Here is a 16,297-nt window from a genome sequence, read left to right on the forward strand (position 1 = left end):
AAATCTAGTGCAGACATCAGGCGCACATAACTCAGTAGGAGTAGGAGCGAAGTAACTTAGCGACAGGCGAGGCGGACGCGGCGCGGCTTCCGGGCGCGCTTCCTTGCGGAAATAGGGCCCGTTCCGGGGCGCCCGCGCCCGCCGCCCGACGCTCGTCTAATGGCGCGTGCCTCTATAATGTCATGCCACCCTGGTACCCGACGCTCGTTAGCCCTCGCTCCCCGGGTGACGATTTTTCTTTTTTTTTCTCTTTTCCACGGATTTTTTTGTACCATTATTATTTCCAGAGGTCTTGCTCAGCTGCTTGTTAGGTCCATGTTTCGCTATTTTGTTATTTTCCGTCGAAAGCCTTTCAGTTTTCTTCAAAGAAACTAAAATGACAGCATGTTTTTGTGGTTCTTTTAACAATGTTTCACGTAGAGCAGTGGGGCAGGCTAGGCGAGATATTAGCAACTAGAAGGTGGTTCATAACGAAAAATACATTTGCTCAAACTTGTTGATATTTTCACGTCTCACATTTGTGTCATACATTTTTATCTGGTGTCTTACATGTCATCATGATTATGCATGTCGGCGTAGTTAGTGAAACGTCACATGTTTACAAGTGAGCGAGCACTCATAGGTGGCGGATGTCGGCACCGACATACCGGTATAATATACGAGTAGGCAGTGAGTACCTAGTTGACATACAAGTTAGACGTATAGTGCGAAGAGGCGCCCTTAATAACAAACAAGTACTTGTACACATCAATCACTCTGCAATTTGAATGAAAACCAACATTCCAATGTGTATGAGCATTGATGAACTATACAAAACATTATGTTGATGAACCACGTTTAACAACATATGGACATTTAAGACATACTTACATGAGTTGTTTTTACTTTATTTGCTGAAAACTTCGAAACTCTTGAAGTTTTCATTGGCCACCTGCAAAAAGTGTATGATAGGTATAAATATATTTTTAGTTTGATAGCAATGACAAAAGTAGTTCTAAAGTTCTAAATTATTTATTTCAATTTGGAATGCTTTAATGATGTTGTTACTGGCCATCTACAAAAATACCATGAAATATAGATATTTTTAGCCGACTTCAAAGTAGGTTCTCAATTTGACTGTACATTTTTTTTGTTTGTTACCTCATATCTTTTTATTGGGTGGACTGTTTTTCTTTGCAACGACAGTCTTGTAATTTGAAGTCTTTTTTTTTTACAACGATAGACTTAAGTCAAAATTCTTACTTACAATTATATCGGACTTAAAGTCTACATTTTTATTATAATTTTGGTAGGAAATAAATGTTGCATAGCGTATTGCACATCTGTGTAGATGTAGATCGCGTGTCGTGTTCGTGTGTTCGTGTGTTCGTGGTAGGCGGGCGGTATGTGCATCGCTCACGTCTCGTGGTAGGTTGCCGCCGCGCCCCGGGCCGCGCCTCGCGCGCCTGTCGAGTGCCAGCGCTGACGGGCTATACGCCACACAACACTGTTTGATACTTGATATTTTTTTTATGTCGAATTTTGTTTTTTGGTAGATGGAGTTAGGTAAGTGTTGTTTGTAGTTTCCTTTAGTTTAAGTTTGTTGTTAGGTCCATTTTTTAATATTTATTCAAAATTTGTGTAATGTAAATTGTTCTATTTTATTGAAATTTTTGTCGTAATTGTGTATTAAACCAAAGAAAAGGTAGCTAAGGACAGGCTCATAATTAATTTTGAATGCTTTAATTATCTTTACTGAACCCACGCAAACTACAATCTTAACTATTCCATATTAAATATAAATAATACATCACATACAACACAATACTTCCATTAAACTAGAAACATTATTTATCAGCCTCATCTAAACTTATCAACGAAAAAATGTGGAATATCCATCAAAATATCGCGTTATCGTTAACGATGAGGCGCGCTATAGCGGCGGTCGGCTGCTCGTCAAAGGGCCAGGGGGCTCGAGCCTGTTAGCCTCCCACGCCGCCCGACTCGTACTGTCACCCTCATTATGTTACCGCGTGATACATTCTGCAAAATGGCGCTTTGCCACGGGGTACTGACATACACTTGTCAATTTACAACACTGTTCATTTGTATATAGACTTTCAATATATGAAGCTACGCGTGAGGTATTTTACCCACCAGTATCTGCTGTTTTTTTACAGCGCTATTCAATTTGAGCTGAAAATTCCAATATTTTCTATTTTACTGGCCCATTGTTTAGCTAACATATTATTATATTTTTGAACAAAAAAAAGTACATACATATAAGAAAATCTCGGCTAAAATTCCATCCGCGAATAAAACTATACAGGTAACTTATTATCTAACTTGCTTGAAGCAATGAATCTTCAAATAAGTATTAAATCGTTAACTACTGAATATCGTATTGACAACTCATTATTCGGACGTATTTTCATACTTAACTACTTAGCAGTGAGATAATAATGATCAATGGTCACAGATGGCGAGCGGAACAGACAGGTTCACACACTACACCCTCGCGTGGTTGTGACGACTGATTATGATTATAAGATTTTAGTGCGGCTTGATCAGTTATTATTGATTTAAATTCTACCCTGTACCGTTATTTATTCTGCATTTCTTTCTGGATTCGAGTCGGATATAGAAATAAACTCTTCTTTTTCTTGGAATAAGGTCAAGAAAATATTTTCTAATGAAAAATCTATCAAAATCGAGTAAAAATCCATCTTCTTTTGTGAGATTAGTTTTAATATAGGTAAACTTAAGTACTTTGCATACAGTAAGTACGTCAAAAAAATGTCAAGTGTAGCTGTGAGTGGTAAAAGCTACTGCTGTAAAGTTGCTACTGACACTCAGTTTCTTTATCACTTTTATAAATTATCTCACATTACGTCCACCTTACGGTCATACCTTCATCTCGCTTGCATCTCCAGATATACCTAAACCTGCCATAATCAGATATATAGTCCTTTTAAGTATTCTCTCAAACAAGGCGAGTCATGAAAAGGTCTATCACAAATCGCTGTCGGGAGTGTCGGGACCACACACAATCGTTTGTAATTCACTTCACGCAGATGCAAAACTGAAACTGCGCTCTATCGTACTGCGGTTCCGCTTGGATATCACTTACTTTAATATACCTGGTACTTTAGCAAATAAGTTTTCTGCTGTTTAGGGAATATTGCATAGGTTTCCTTTTACTGATAACCACCTATATCAGCTGAAATTGCTATAAACCCACTAATGACGCTAATGATGTTTCTTCTTTAGTAGTTTAAGTATTTCATCTTCCAGAAAAACACATCTTTCAAATCATTTTTCTTTGTGCAGCACCTACTTTACCAGATAAAGGTGGGATATGGCAATAAAATACCTTCTTTTTCACAATAATCTTCATGAAAACGGACCATAACTAGTGTCTGTAATACGAGAAGTCTGTACGTATATTGCATATTAGGTTTCCACAGAAATCGCCACTAATTTAGATAATCGGTACGTGAGATATAACTTGGCTCATCTATTTGGAGGAAACTAATACTGTTACTAATATTTCTGCTAATATGAGAGAACTGTTTTTAGGTCTATCCAAGTTAGCTTATTGGGACGCCTAGTCTTTTTCTGATATTGGTATTCTGTTCTGTTTTCTATAATATTGAAGATATTAACCACATTATCTAAATTCTGCTACTGAAGATGTAATTTATCGTCTCCAGAAACCGCTTTACATCCTTCACCAGACTTCCTGAACATAATCATACTACACATCCTTTTCTCAGTTAAAAATCTTACCATAATCTTCAAACAAAGCTCGTACAATAATCGTAAAAGCTGTCGCCAAGCACGTTAGTATATCACCGTGATAAATATACACGGGACTGCTAACGCCACAGCAGTGAGAGCGAGAAAATTACTGACCGCACTGCTTCAAAGCGATGCGATGAGTATAAAGCGATATTTATCTGTCTCTTGGCCTCGCCGGCACCGGCACCTATCAAGTCGAGTGCCGCACACAACGATTTACCACCCACACAATCTTTATATCTCCTCCCATAAGGTTTATTTTCGCTTGTCAGGATTATAGGTGGGTGTGTGGAACTATAGCACCGTAGATAGATGGGCTCGCGTGCAGTGACGCAACGCGGGACCGCTTGACATCTATATGTATAATGATGTCTGATATATTATGCGTGTATGTCTATGTTTTTGTGTAGTCACCTGCTTTTTGTAATACGACTGGTTATTAGATTGTAGTTGTAAGTGTCATCATTCGTTACATAAAAAGCTTTAGTTTGAATTGAAGATTTTTTAAGTTTTAGAATCATGAAACGTTTATTTATGTAATATTTACTAGTAAGTTTGTTTAAATTAGTTCAATATGACGACTAAACTAAAGTCGTGAAATTACAACAGACTCCTTTTACGTTGACGATATTGTATAGTATTAAATAAGAGGCTAGTAAGCCTCTATAAAGTAGGAAACGCTGAAAGAAATACAGATAAAAGTTACTAGGTATAAAATATAGCTAACATTCTTTAAGATGGTATCCATAGCGGTATTGGAGAAAAGATAAAAGAATCGCTTGAGCCAGTTTTAAAGACTAGATTACAGTTAACTACGAATTTAGTTAAACCTATTATAATTACGCCTTTATTTAAAACTTATTAGATTTTCTTAATTCGACACCACCTTGAATCCTCCACAAAAACCTTATTTCAACTCAAAACAGCCAACCTGCAATATGACAACAATTCCATTCAGCAACGTTGATCTCATAACGGCGAGCCGGGGCGATATTTAACCGTAGTGCGCCACAGCGGCACACATTTCCACGACATATTTCACGGGCTCACATCGCATCGCCGAGATTTTCCTCCGTTCCTCCTTACCCCGGCTCCACACTTTGGCCCCAACGATCGTTCCAACGTTGGGCTGTAGACTGCAAACGGTGAGGCGCACTCACGTTGGCTAATAAACTAGTTCTGTCCCGTCAGATCGCGAGCGTTGGCGCAGATTCCTTTGATCTAAACGACACGACTACCAACGCTCGCCCCAGCGGTGGGACCAATGCCTTTTTCTAGATCTACACTTTAGACGAATAGCGTTGCGCGTTGGGTCCTATCCTGGGGCCAACGTGTGGAGCCAGCGTTACCAGGCCCGTCGCGTTCCGCATCTTATCTAAGGCGTTTCCACTGACAGTGTCAGCCGTACGAATATTGCCACTTAGCTTTTATTATAGCGGCACAATTGTTCTGATAGTTTTGCTTAATTAAAACGGTGAAGGATGTGTGTTTGTTTATGTTTGGATAACATGTCAAGGCAGACATGTGAACGTTTTTATAAAAAAAAATGGTAAAATCTCGATGAGGCTAGGAAACATCACTTTATATCCTTTTTTTACAAACAGATATTGATTTATTGACAAATAAATAAAGTTTGCTTCGCAAATAGTACTAGTTATACTCGAAGTTTAAAGTAACGCCCAGAATTTTAGCAAGAAATATTTAAATGTGCCCACAAAAATATGCTTCATGTGTTTCTGTAAGTTAATTTCCTATTTCTATAGCACACCTCTAATATTCTTTACTTCCTTAGATTATAAACATTGAATACTTGTAAGAAATTTCATAAGAGAGTAACAACAACAGGGATTCCTATTGTCAAGTTAACGGGAGAAATTTCACTCCTAACGAACAAATATGACTTGAAATATTTGTTCGCCAGTTCACCCCTAAACAGCAAGTGACGAGTAGGAATGTTAATTAAATGCGCAATTATGTAATTTAAATACGTTTGTATTTGTAATTATAATAATATTTTGTACAGTGGAATATTTGATAGAGAAAGGTGTGTGAGTATTCATTTCAATCTTTACACTCTAAGAACTAAATTCTTCGTTTTAACCGAAATTTCATGACATACCGAATACCGAAACGTTAGCATTAAAAATACTTAGTTCATTAAAATAACTATTAAAATTTAAAGACTATTAAAACCACAATTAGAAGCAGTAATCGTTTCGAAACTGTGGGAAAACGCAGTGAAGAAAATTTATGAAGTATAAAATGTACAAACTTCCGATAAAGTTCAGAAAACTATTCTCCAGTAGTAGCCATTGCTTTAAGTAGGACATTACTGAGATAAGCTAATTCAAAACAATCATGTATCCACATAAAGTCACTTCTTCGTGTCATCAAAGTGTTTCCACTATTTTAATCTTACTGCACCTGCATTCAAATCGCTTCTACACTTCTACCGAGCACCTATTATCTTTATTAGGTGCTATTTCAATATTAATCGGTCCTTCTTCTACGTGACTCCTCATATTTACGACATAATTAATTACAATTACGTCACTATCCATTTATAAATGTTACACTAGGTGTCAAAAGTTCCAATCGTTATCTCGGCAAAGCTTTTGTAGTTAATTGAGGTTTCATCATGCGATGGAAACTTTAACTTAATGAATAAATTTAAACCGTTAACAAAACTCTAGGTATTTTTATATAAGGTTAAACTTTAATGTGACCAGTAGTTTAATACACCAGTTTATCATTACCCCAAAGACCATAATCAAACACCGTTTCTTAATTTTAAAATGCAAAACCTACTATTAAAGTTTCCATCAGATAAATATGGTACCCAATCCTGCAAATTGCATGGACAATTAAGCGTAGTCACCGCGGTCGGTGAGGTTATCGGCTGCAAACATGTGCAGACGTGAGGGCGGCATAGTCGACACGCCACGGTCGCCGAGCGGCGCGAGTAAATGGCCCGCGCCGCGCCTCTCCGGCCGGCGACGACGACCGGCGACCGAGCGAGAGCCGACTTTCAAGGATCATGGACGCTCGGGCACCGTACACACTTGATGTAGTGTGCTGTAGTCGAAATTCAAATTCACGATTCGATTTTTTTTTGTTTTGTAGTTTTTACAGTGTGATATTTTTTCTATCACAGATATTTAACTCTTTGAGCTAAGTTATATGAAGTAAAGTTTTGTAAAAATTGTTTTTTAGTAAAAAGTTTATAGTTTCACTTAATAAAAATGCTTTTATTGATTTTTAGTCACTGTGATTAAGTTTCTTATTAGAATCATCTTAATTTAGAAAAAATAAGATTCTACAAAGTTATGACCATAATTGGAATTTTAAATCGGTTAATAAAGTAAAATTACTCTTTTGATTGTTGATAAAGTACCTATTAATTTGCTCGATATTATTATGTGTTGTTAATATTTTATTTGCAACGCGGATAATACTTCAAAATATCTGATTCAACGGACAAACGTAATCTATACAGTAAATTATACAAGTCATAAAAGGCAACAATCCGACCAGAAAAACAAACATAAAATTTACAATTCGATTTGTTACATTTTCCGTCTAGGTCGCGTGGCGTACGGTTGCGGGAAATCTAAAATTCAATACCGCCGAAGATCGTAAGTGCTCAATTGAATAGTGAATGTGACAATAGTTGGCGAGTCGTCAGTGGCGGCCGGTCGCCTAGTAGGAACGAGCAGGCGTCCGTCCGCCGGCGGCCGCCACAAATCTTCCGTTTCACTCGTGCCCAGCCTCCGAGCGGTGAGAAGAGGAAACAGCACGCTCCAAAGCACGCGGCTGCGTGATACCGGCTACTCCCGAAATAGACCCCCCGCGCGGGGTGCCGGCCCATCGACGTGCTTTTAGTATGCTGCGCGCATGCGAACCGCCCGCACCCTTCTGCGCTCCTAGTACTTACGATACTAAACTCGCGAAATTAAATAACAAATCCGACTAAATAAAAATCTAACCGTGCTAAATAGCATGCTGTAAAACAAAATGGTCGCTATCCTGGCCAACCCCAAGTGGAGCGAGGACCTCACCATCCAGATGATAATCGAGTACGAGAAGCGCGAATACCTTTGGAACCCGGTGTCGGAACACTACAAGAACAAGAAAATAAGGGAGCAAGGATACATTGAGATAATAAACGCGCTCAGTTTGGTCGACGTCTCCGTTAAAGAATTGAAAAATAAAATAAAGAACATACGGTCGTCGTACAGCGTCGAGCTGAAGAAGATTCGCGCGGCGAGGAAGGCTGGCGCGCATGCGTACCGGCCGAGCGTCACGTGGTTCGAGCACGCAGACAGGTTTCTGCGGGCGATCGTCACTCCGAGCTCTGTGAGTTTATACTTTTGTTGTTTACGACGCTCGTTACACATGTTTACACATGCGCTGTGATGTAAAGAAGTCGAACGTTTGTTTGATAGGTGGACAACAGTCTGCTGGAGATTCCGGCGAGCGACGACAGCGACGCGGTGCAAGACTTGAGCGAAAGAAAATCTCCCGAAAAGAAAAGTCCGCGAAAGCGTCGCAGCTCGACGCGGTCGTCGACTCCGTACGTTCTCAACACGCCGTCGCCGCGGCCGGGCACTCCGTTCGGCCTGAATCAGGGGACGTTCGGCATCCTCCCGCCGGTGACGTCCGCGCCATTCCTCAATCCTCCGGTAGGGATAGCAACACCGCTGACAACTTCCCTCGCAACTATTTACCCGGTGCCGACGAAACAAAAGAAGAGTAACTCAGATAGCGGCGACCACACGGATCTGCCGCAGGATCTGAGCCAACACTCTGAGAACGGGAATGAGAACGAATTCGAGATGTTCGGGAAGTTGATAGCGAGTCAGCTGCGGAAGCTGCCTCTTAGCTTGGCGCTGGACACTCAGCTGAAAATACAAACGTTGGTGAACGCTGCGCGGATACAGGCTGTTTACCAACAATATAGTTATGCTGGGCCGTCGCAAGAGGCACTTTCTGTTCAGGCATTGTCTAATGGCATTCTAGCCAGTATGGCTACTCAGAGCTCTTACGCATCCCGTTCTTTGGGCTTGAGGAACGACTCTCCCGAAGACATGAACAGGGATATGAAGACCGAGTATTCTTTGGGTTCGGAGGCAGAGGACTAAACTCTGTTCGCTACTTTGACACCTGTTTTTGCTCACACACAACCTAAAGTACCTCATCATTCTCAATTAAGAGAATTTTGCTCATAATTTTTATGTACGTTCGTAATAAGCGTCCGACGCACAAATGATCACTTCCCGGTGATTTGGGTAAAATATTTAATGTCGTTATTTATACGTGTTTTAGATCAAATATTATTGTGATCGATGTGTAGTATAAAAAAAGTCTAAAACTATTTTCTATGGGAAAAAAATAAGAGTAGATTGTTTTTTCAAAACTAGTCATTTCGGTGTGACGTAGATCTCGATGTTTCGGCTGTGTTATTTTATTTTACGAAAAAAGAAACGAAAGTTACCGTTTTATAATTTTTTATATTTTTAAATGTTTTTTTTATCGTGTCCCCGAATTTCAAATGTTGCCAACATTACGAATTTATTTTATTGTGATAGGTTTTAAAAGTAGATGTGTTATAAATGTGTCTAATATAGATTGTTTAGGAATCTTGGGCAATGCCGGAATTACCCGGATATTTGCAATAATTTTAGTATTTTTAATTCTTTTATCGTGTCAATGTTTTATAACCGAGTAATTTGGGCATTGCCTAGGGAGTTTATCCTTAAATCTAAATGCATGCTAATAATATGAAATAAATTACCTCAGAATAGTGACAGTACCTCAAAGTAGGGTTATAATTTGGAATATTATATATTTGTTGTTCTATGTGCCACAATTAGATTGTAAACAGAATGTGATTTATTGAGAAATAAATATTTTATAAATGTCATAAACAATGAGTTTTATAACACCCTATATAACAGTACTAAAAAAAGCAAGAGTAAATAAAACGATAATTCTGAAATAGAAAGTACACCTATAAACTCTCTCTAGAAAATTGAATAAAGCTTAGGCTTAATTTATTAAAAATATGTTCCATAGTTACATAATTTTCTTTTCCGGTACCAATAATATCTTTTTTTTTTTTTGTATCTTTAAAAAGACAACTCCCGCACTAAGAATTGCTCTTGTGTCGCGGGGACTTTTACAAACATACAAACAACGGACACAAAGCACAACCAGACCCAAAGCAATTATTTGTGGATCGCACAAATAATTGCTCCGTGTGGGAATCGAACCCACGACCTCCCGTTGCAGTGGTATCGGCGTGGCGACCTAAACCACTGCGCCACGGAGGCAGTGATAATAGTCATTATTATTTATTATACACACACAACTTCAAAAAGTCATTGACCCTAAACCATTCACAACTAAAAAACAAAAACAAAAATGAACGAAAATTAAAAAATAAAAACAAACGACTTTTCAGTTTTCCGACTTCAATATTTCCTAGAATTCACCAAAAACATGGTAACATCGTTCATTTATTGTATAAATTAACTTCGACGCAATGGCGGCGCGTCTCAATGGCGAGTCGTGAACGTTTGACAGCGCGCGTCATTTGACAGTTAGGAATGGCGGGAAATCTGTGTATGTTGCCGCGGGAAATGTGTGATGCGAGGGCTTTAGGTATGTAGAATAGAAACTTTACGGGATCGTATGATGGGAATATTTGAAGCTAGATAATTTAAAATACTTGTGTTTCTATTTGGATTTGAACAAAAATCTTGGTACAAAGTACTTATAAATACTCAAAGACAAACAACGGACACAAAGAACAAGCCGAAACAAATATTTGTGAGGCAGTTAAAATTTTGGACTTACATAAAAAAAATATTCGATGCAGTAATTAAATAATTTACCAATTTTTTATCTGTAGTCGTAATCACGCTAAAACTTAACAGTAGTATAATTAGGTATAGTTTATGCACCTAAAAAACGAATAGGCTGTAGAAATATTATCTACGCAAACAGAATTCCGAGCAAAAGCTAGCTAAAATTAAATGTCAGTCTAATACATACAATAATCGACTCGTTCACAACTCTGACTCGAACCCCAATACGAGTAAGAGCATTGCACCTCGCTACTGATCGTCTCGCCCCATTACCGTTTATTATTCGTCCCGTTCCGCGTCGTCCCGCGTCGCTGTTATTATGTTAATACAATGCAGTGTACACGCGCCTTTATTGGGGCGAGTTTACAAATGTCCTGTTATTTTGAGAGAGGGGGTGTTATGGTGTTCTCTGTCATTTTTTTTATAAAATTTTTGAGACAATGTAATACAATAGATGATTTAAAAAGTACTTAAGAAAAGAGCAAGGGATATACTTTCATTTGCCAACCGGAAAATCTGCGAATAAATCTTTTGATACTTACTGAAAACCGAATAATAACTTTTAATTGTACCTTATATTGTAACAAGCAAACGAAACCGCTATCAAAAATAAGCCTTATCCAGTAGCTAGTAAAATTGGTTACAAAATGCATTGCAATTTGTAACCAATATTTCGCCAACGCGTATGTAAATAATATGTAAAGATAGATAGCAATGAAGCAAAGTAAGTTTGTAAGGATCGTACTAAATAGCGTTCTCTGGTCTCTGCCCACCCATATTTTTGGAAAAAAGGCGTGATTTTATGTATACTGTACTCCCGCGCAACTTCGCTTGCGTCACATAAGAGAGAATGGTTCATAATTTTCCCCGTTTTTGTAACATTTTTCGTTGCTACTCCGCTCCTAATGGCCGTAGCGTGATGTTATATAGCCTAAAGCCTTCCTCGATAAATGGTCTATCTAACACTGAAAGAATTTTTCAAATCGGAGCAGTAGTTCCTGAGATTAGCGCGTTCAAACAAACAAACAAACAAACTCTTCAGCTTTATAATATTAGTATAGATTTTACTGACGCACATGTAAGTTTGAGCGAAACTAGCGCTGATTTCCACTTCCTTACCAAGATCTTAGTGTTATAATCTAAAAGACTTAAATATAGTACATTACGTCATTCTTCATGTGTGGGATTTGATCTTAACTTATGAACTATTAGGCTATCGGGGCTTATTTATATTCTAGTTAAGTATTGGTTGTACATATGTAAGACTGACATCATGCTTGCTACTATATACTAAGAGCTTGCTTCAGGATTGTGTCTATTCTTGGAAATAACTTTGTGCTTACTATAGAGTCTTCTTCTTCTTCTTGTCGTACGGTTAGGGGTCAACCTAGTGTCAAAGTTATTTAAGCCACCCGAAGGCCTTTGACGTGGCTTAACGACTGTTATCTTAATTGACAACAACCGGGACCGACTTTTTACGTGCCCTCCGAAGCACGGAGACGCCTTGTTCAAATACCACTATGCAGTCACCCATCGTTTACCGACCAGTGAGCGCAACTGGCTACGGGCTACTTCTTCAGAGTAAAGTGTTCATAGGTAGGATACTTTTAGGTGTTGCTTACAGCCAGACCGGTTTTAAAGTGTGAAACTTTTAGTTATTTGTATTTGGTCATCCATCTAAATAATCACTTTTCCGATCATGTGAATATTGGATATGCATTTTTCAGTAAATGATTAAGTTATCCAAAATTACAATATTTTTCACGTTTATCAACTTGAAAGTGTCAAAACACCTACATCCCGCAACAAAATCTCAACTTGACATTATACTTCGAAATTCAAAATTTCCGACATTACAAATCCCGACACGTGACTTTCAACCTCTAAAACAAATCCGATTATATTCCCGGAAAGTTTTCAACTGATTCGCGACTCTATGGGTGGGAGTGAGAGGGGTATAGTGTGGGAGAGAGGTGGATAGTTAGTCTCGGTACGGGACGGGCGCAGTCGACGGTAGTTCACACTGACCGCGGGCGTGTACGGGGTGCAAAGGTTCTTGATACTTGGTAGTTTTTTTTGTTTATTATTTTATTGCAACAGGTCTTAGAAGAATCATGCTAAGCTGTAATTTGACTTGAAAGTTAGAGTTTTCAGTTAATTCTTTGTTGGTAGGTATTTATTATGACCAATATTGGAGGAAAACTGAAGAGTTGTTTATGAAAACTAGTTAGGTTTATTAAAAATCATCACTATTTATACTTTTCGTTAACTTACACATTAAATTTTCATATAAGTATGTTGGTGTTGTAAGTATGTTACCAGAGAAAAAGAATTTGAACGCTTACCCACATCGAAAAGGAAAATATTTTCGCGATCAAAATAAACCGTATGAATTTAATGCCATCATTATCCTCCTTGCCTTAATAAGAGATCTCGTCCCCTAATCTCGTTTGTCTAATTCACCCTGTTCCGATGACATTAGAATGATTACTGCCAAACTGGCTTCGTAGATGTCGCCACCTTTATATTAATAAACGTATATTAGAGGAAATTTAAAGTTGGGAAGTTTGTATGGATCGTACAAGTGGCGTTAGTCTCTGCCTACCCTTATTGTAAAAAGGCGTGATATTATGTATGTATGTTAAAGTATTTAGAATTTTAATTCATATTTGTTGCGAAAAGACTAATATCGCACTGATCAATGGTTTTTACAGTGTTCATGGGGTTCAGAACGGAGAGGTAAAATTTCAATATAATAAGTAACACTACAGTAATGGACATTATTCCTATAAGAAAGGCCAACCAAAAAAACCTTTCCCAAGAATTGAAAAAGAAACTAAAGGTGGTATAATTCATCATAAGACCCCTAACATAAGACGCGACACAACACGCACTCCATAAATCAGGCCCCTTTCTTCAACTTACGCTAGTTTACATGACACTCTTTATAATAATCGTCGATGCGCGGTCGGCCACCGCGATAAGGGATTACGAGCCCCCCACGCTTGCCCGGAGAGGGGGGAGGCCTCCCTCTTTTGCCCTGCTGGCTTTTTTCCCGCGCGCTTGCACTTTGCCGCAGAAAACGGAGTGAATATTGAATTATGAATTAAGATATGAACTTATGAAGCCAGTTCTCTTTAAGGCGTTCTGGTCTTCTGCTGAAGAAAGGTCTCGCTTACAAAGTTTGTTATGACAGTTTTCGTTGCACGTTATACTTAAGTGTTTTATGCTTTCAGCTTTTTAATGATAAGAGTTTTACGGAAGCCTCTTTTGTGGCTCTGTGAAATTTGTGCAGGAAATAGGCGAGATTTTTGTTGTAAGTAGGCAATCTTTTAAAACGATCAATGGCTGCCAATAATAATGCTTTTGGTAGCAGATATAATCGGAGTTTTCTTAACCTATGCTTTTAAATTATAATAATTATTGGGAGATTTGTCAAAATCAACTATTTAAAGCAGTTATAAGAAATGTTTCTAATATTTTTTTATAGAAACTTTCGTGCCGCTACGGTACAGATGGAATAACTATATAATACGTATTAAAAACTTATGTTGATTGAATGGAAAAAAACCAGAAAAATTCGGCGACGGGATTTTTTTTCTTAGCTTAACCCTGAACCGGTTAAGTTTGAGGCCAGACCCGCCCGTGCAATATTAAACAAGACTTGAGGTCCCAATAGATAAAAAACTCGGCTGACCCTTCAATAGTTTAAATATTCCATGTGGTGACAAACTTTTCTATTGTTTTCTACGGATATTCTTAAGTTCAGAGAGTTCGTGCCGAGGATTACATTTTTCGGCTTACTGCGACGCCCCGCGCCATATTTCAATATACGAGGTTGTGAAAAACTGACTCTAAAATGAGACTTTAATCTCAATTTTCTTATAATTATCCCTTCTGTATAGATTTTGTTTTATTACAATATACATATTACATACATCAAGTCCCCAAGCCGTATTTGGCCAGCGTGGTGGACTCTAGACCTAACCCCTCCTTAAATACGGAAGGAGAACCTTGCCCAGCAGTGGGACTTTAATGAGTTATTTTTTTTTAACATATTGGGACAGTAATAAATTTATTTAGTACACACATAATACCACGCCTGTTACACCCGAAGGTTTAAGCAGAGGTATATGAAATACCACCCCGAAATTAACACTATTAGTCCCATGTTTTATGGCATTGCTCTCTAATAAAAGAGATGTAATTGAATCTTTAGTTTATTTTCATCTCATTCTTCTCTTGATGAGTTGATAGCTGAATAGGTGCATTACTGTCGCTGTCAATATATTACTAACACCTATTGTCTATCCATTAAACCTAATGGATACACTGTAAAGAGTAAACAACTTTTGTTTTTCACTATAACGATAGAACCATGTTAACTTACCTATTGACTCGTGTCAAGAGTTCAATAAAAAAAAGTGTTTATATCGTTAGCTCGTACAAATCTTACAATTCCTATAAGACAATTGAATTTCAGTAACAAATTCGACTAGCTTAATATTTCGTGTTGTTGTCAAGTGTTCTGGGAGACATAAATCGGTGGGTCTGTATTCAGCACGCCCACTTGCCAATAAAGTAGCGATTCCTCATCAGGCAGCCCTGTGGAGCGAGCGATAGAGCCATAACGCGGTACAAAGCGACGCGGCGCCCGGACTGAAACCAGTCCTGGCAAATTAAATATGTAGGAGGCAAGCTCGCACCCACGCCGGCCAGGGCTACGACGCGACGCGTTTTTAATTTGTGCACGTTTATTACTTATTTATGAGGAGGATTCTTTTTGAAATGTAATTTTGTTAGGGTATGGTTGTGTAGGTACTTTGTATTTTTTGGCCTTGGGAACAATTCTTTACTTTATCAGTACCTAAGTATCATGGCTTAAAAAATACCCGATTCTCAGTTGAGAGCTATCATTCAATTCTTCTGAAAAATTTCAAGCCCTCGTATTATTTTTAAACATTCATAGGTATAGATAGGTCTACTTTCTACCTCAAAAAATATCCAAAACCCCTCAATCCTTCCAAAGAGTACGTCCTAAATCTTATAAGATCGTCAGCCTCATTATCCATAATACGTTGAGATAAAAAAAGCTACGTCAAACATCGCAGCCCTATCACAAAGCGTTCGTGGAGCGCACCGTCATTAGAGCTGCCGTTAGCGACCCGCGCCGCGCCAGACATTTTTTATGCAGCCCAGAACGACGCCCGCCGGTTTTCGACACGAACACAGCGCCTGATGTAGATGCAACGCTTAAATTATTGTTCCAAACCGAAGCAGAAGCTTTTTGGTCATTTGAATTTACGATTTTGCTCGATTTTTTGATGACTATTGAATTTGGTGTATAAAGGAATCTGGCACGATTCTGTACTGACGAGTATCGAAAGTTTGACAATTAAAATGTACTGCCTAAATCTACGACGCCCGTTAGAAGCGCTGATCAGAATTTCATACAAAATTTCTCGATAACTAGCCGGTGGTCGGTAGTCGATAATAGTAGAGAATTGAGCTACTGGTCTATTTCGGAGGTGCAACTACTGTGTTGTGAAGTTTCGAATGATTGTCTCATGTGTGACAAAGTGCTCCAAGTATTCTATCATGAAGTTCCGTATGCTGTTGTCATTTAATAAAGCACTGGTAGAGAGAAT

General features: G+C 38.4%; 2 protein-coding genes across 6 annotated transcripts in view; both read left to right on the forward strand.

Moving 5' to 3' along the window:
- The window catches only part of LOC142982555 (nucleolar protein 4), a 151,836-nt gene that overhangs the window by 22,129 nt on the left and 113,410 nt on the right, over positions 1-16,297 (forward strand). The window lies entirely within an intron of this gene.
- Positions 7,278-9,710, forward strand: LOC142982882 (uncharacterized). The gene is made up of 2 exons (XM_076129605.1): positions 7,278-8,136; positions 8,226-9,710. The coding sequence occupies exons 1-2, from the start codon at positions 7,795-7,797 to the stop codon at positions 8,919-8,921; spliced, it is 1,038 nt and encodes a 345-aa protein (XP_075985720.1). The 5' UTR covers positions 7,278-7,794; the 3' UTR covers positions 8,922-9,710.

Source organism: Anticarsia gemmatalis, chromosome 22 (genome assembly GCF_050436995.1).
Source record: "Anticarsia gemmatalis isolate Benzon Research Colony breed Stoneville strain chromosome 22, ilAntGemm2 primary, whole genome shotgun sequence".
Taxonomy (NCBI): domain Eukaryota; kingdom Metazoa; phylum Arthropoda; class Insecta; order Lepidoptera; family Erebidae; genus Anticarsia; species Anticarsia gemmatalis.

Coding starts and splice junctions, on each gene's coding strand:
- LOC142982882 (XM_076129605.1), top strand. CDS start 7,795: ATGGTCGCTATCCTGGCCAACCCCAAGTGGAGCGAGGACCTCACCATC. Junction 8,137..8,225: donor CGATCGTCACTCCGAGCTCT/GTGAGTTTATAC, acceptor TTTGTTTGATAG/GTGGACAACAGTCTGCTGGA.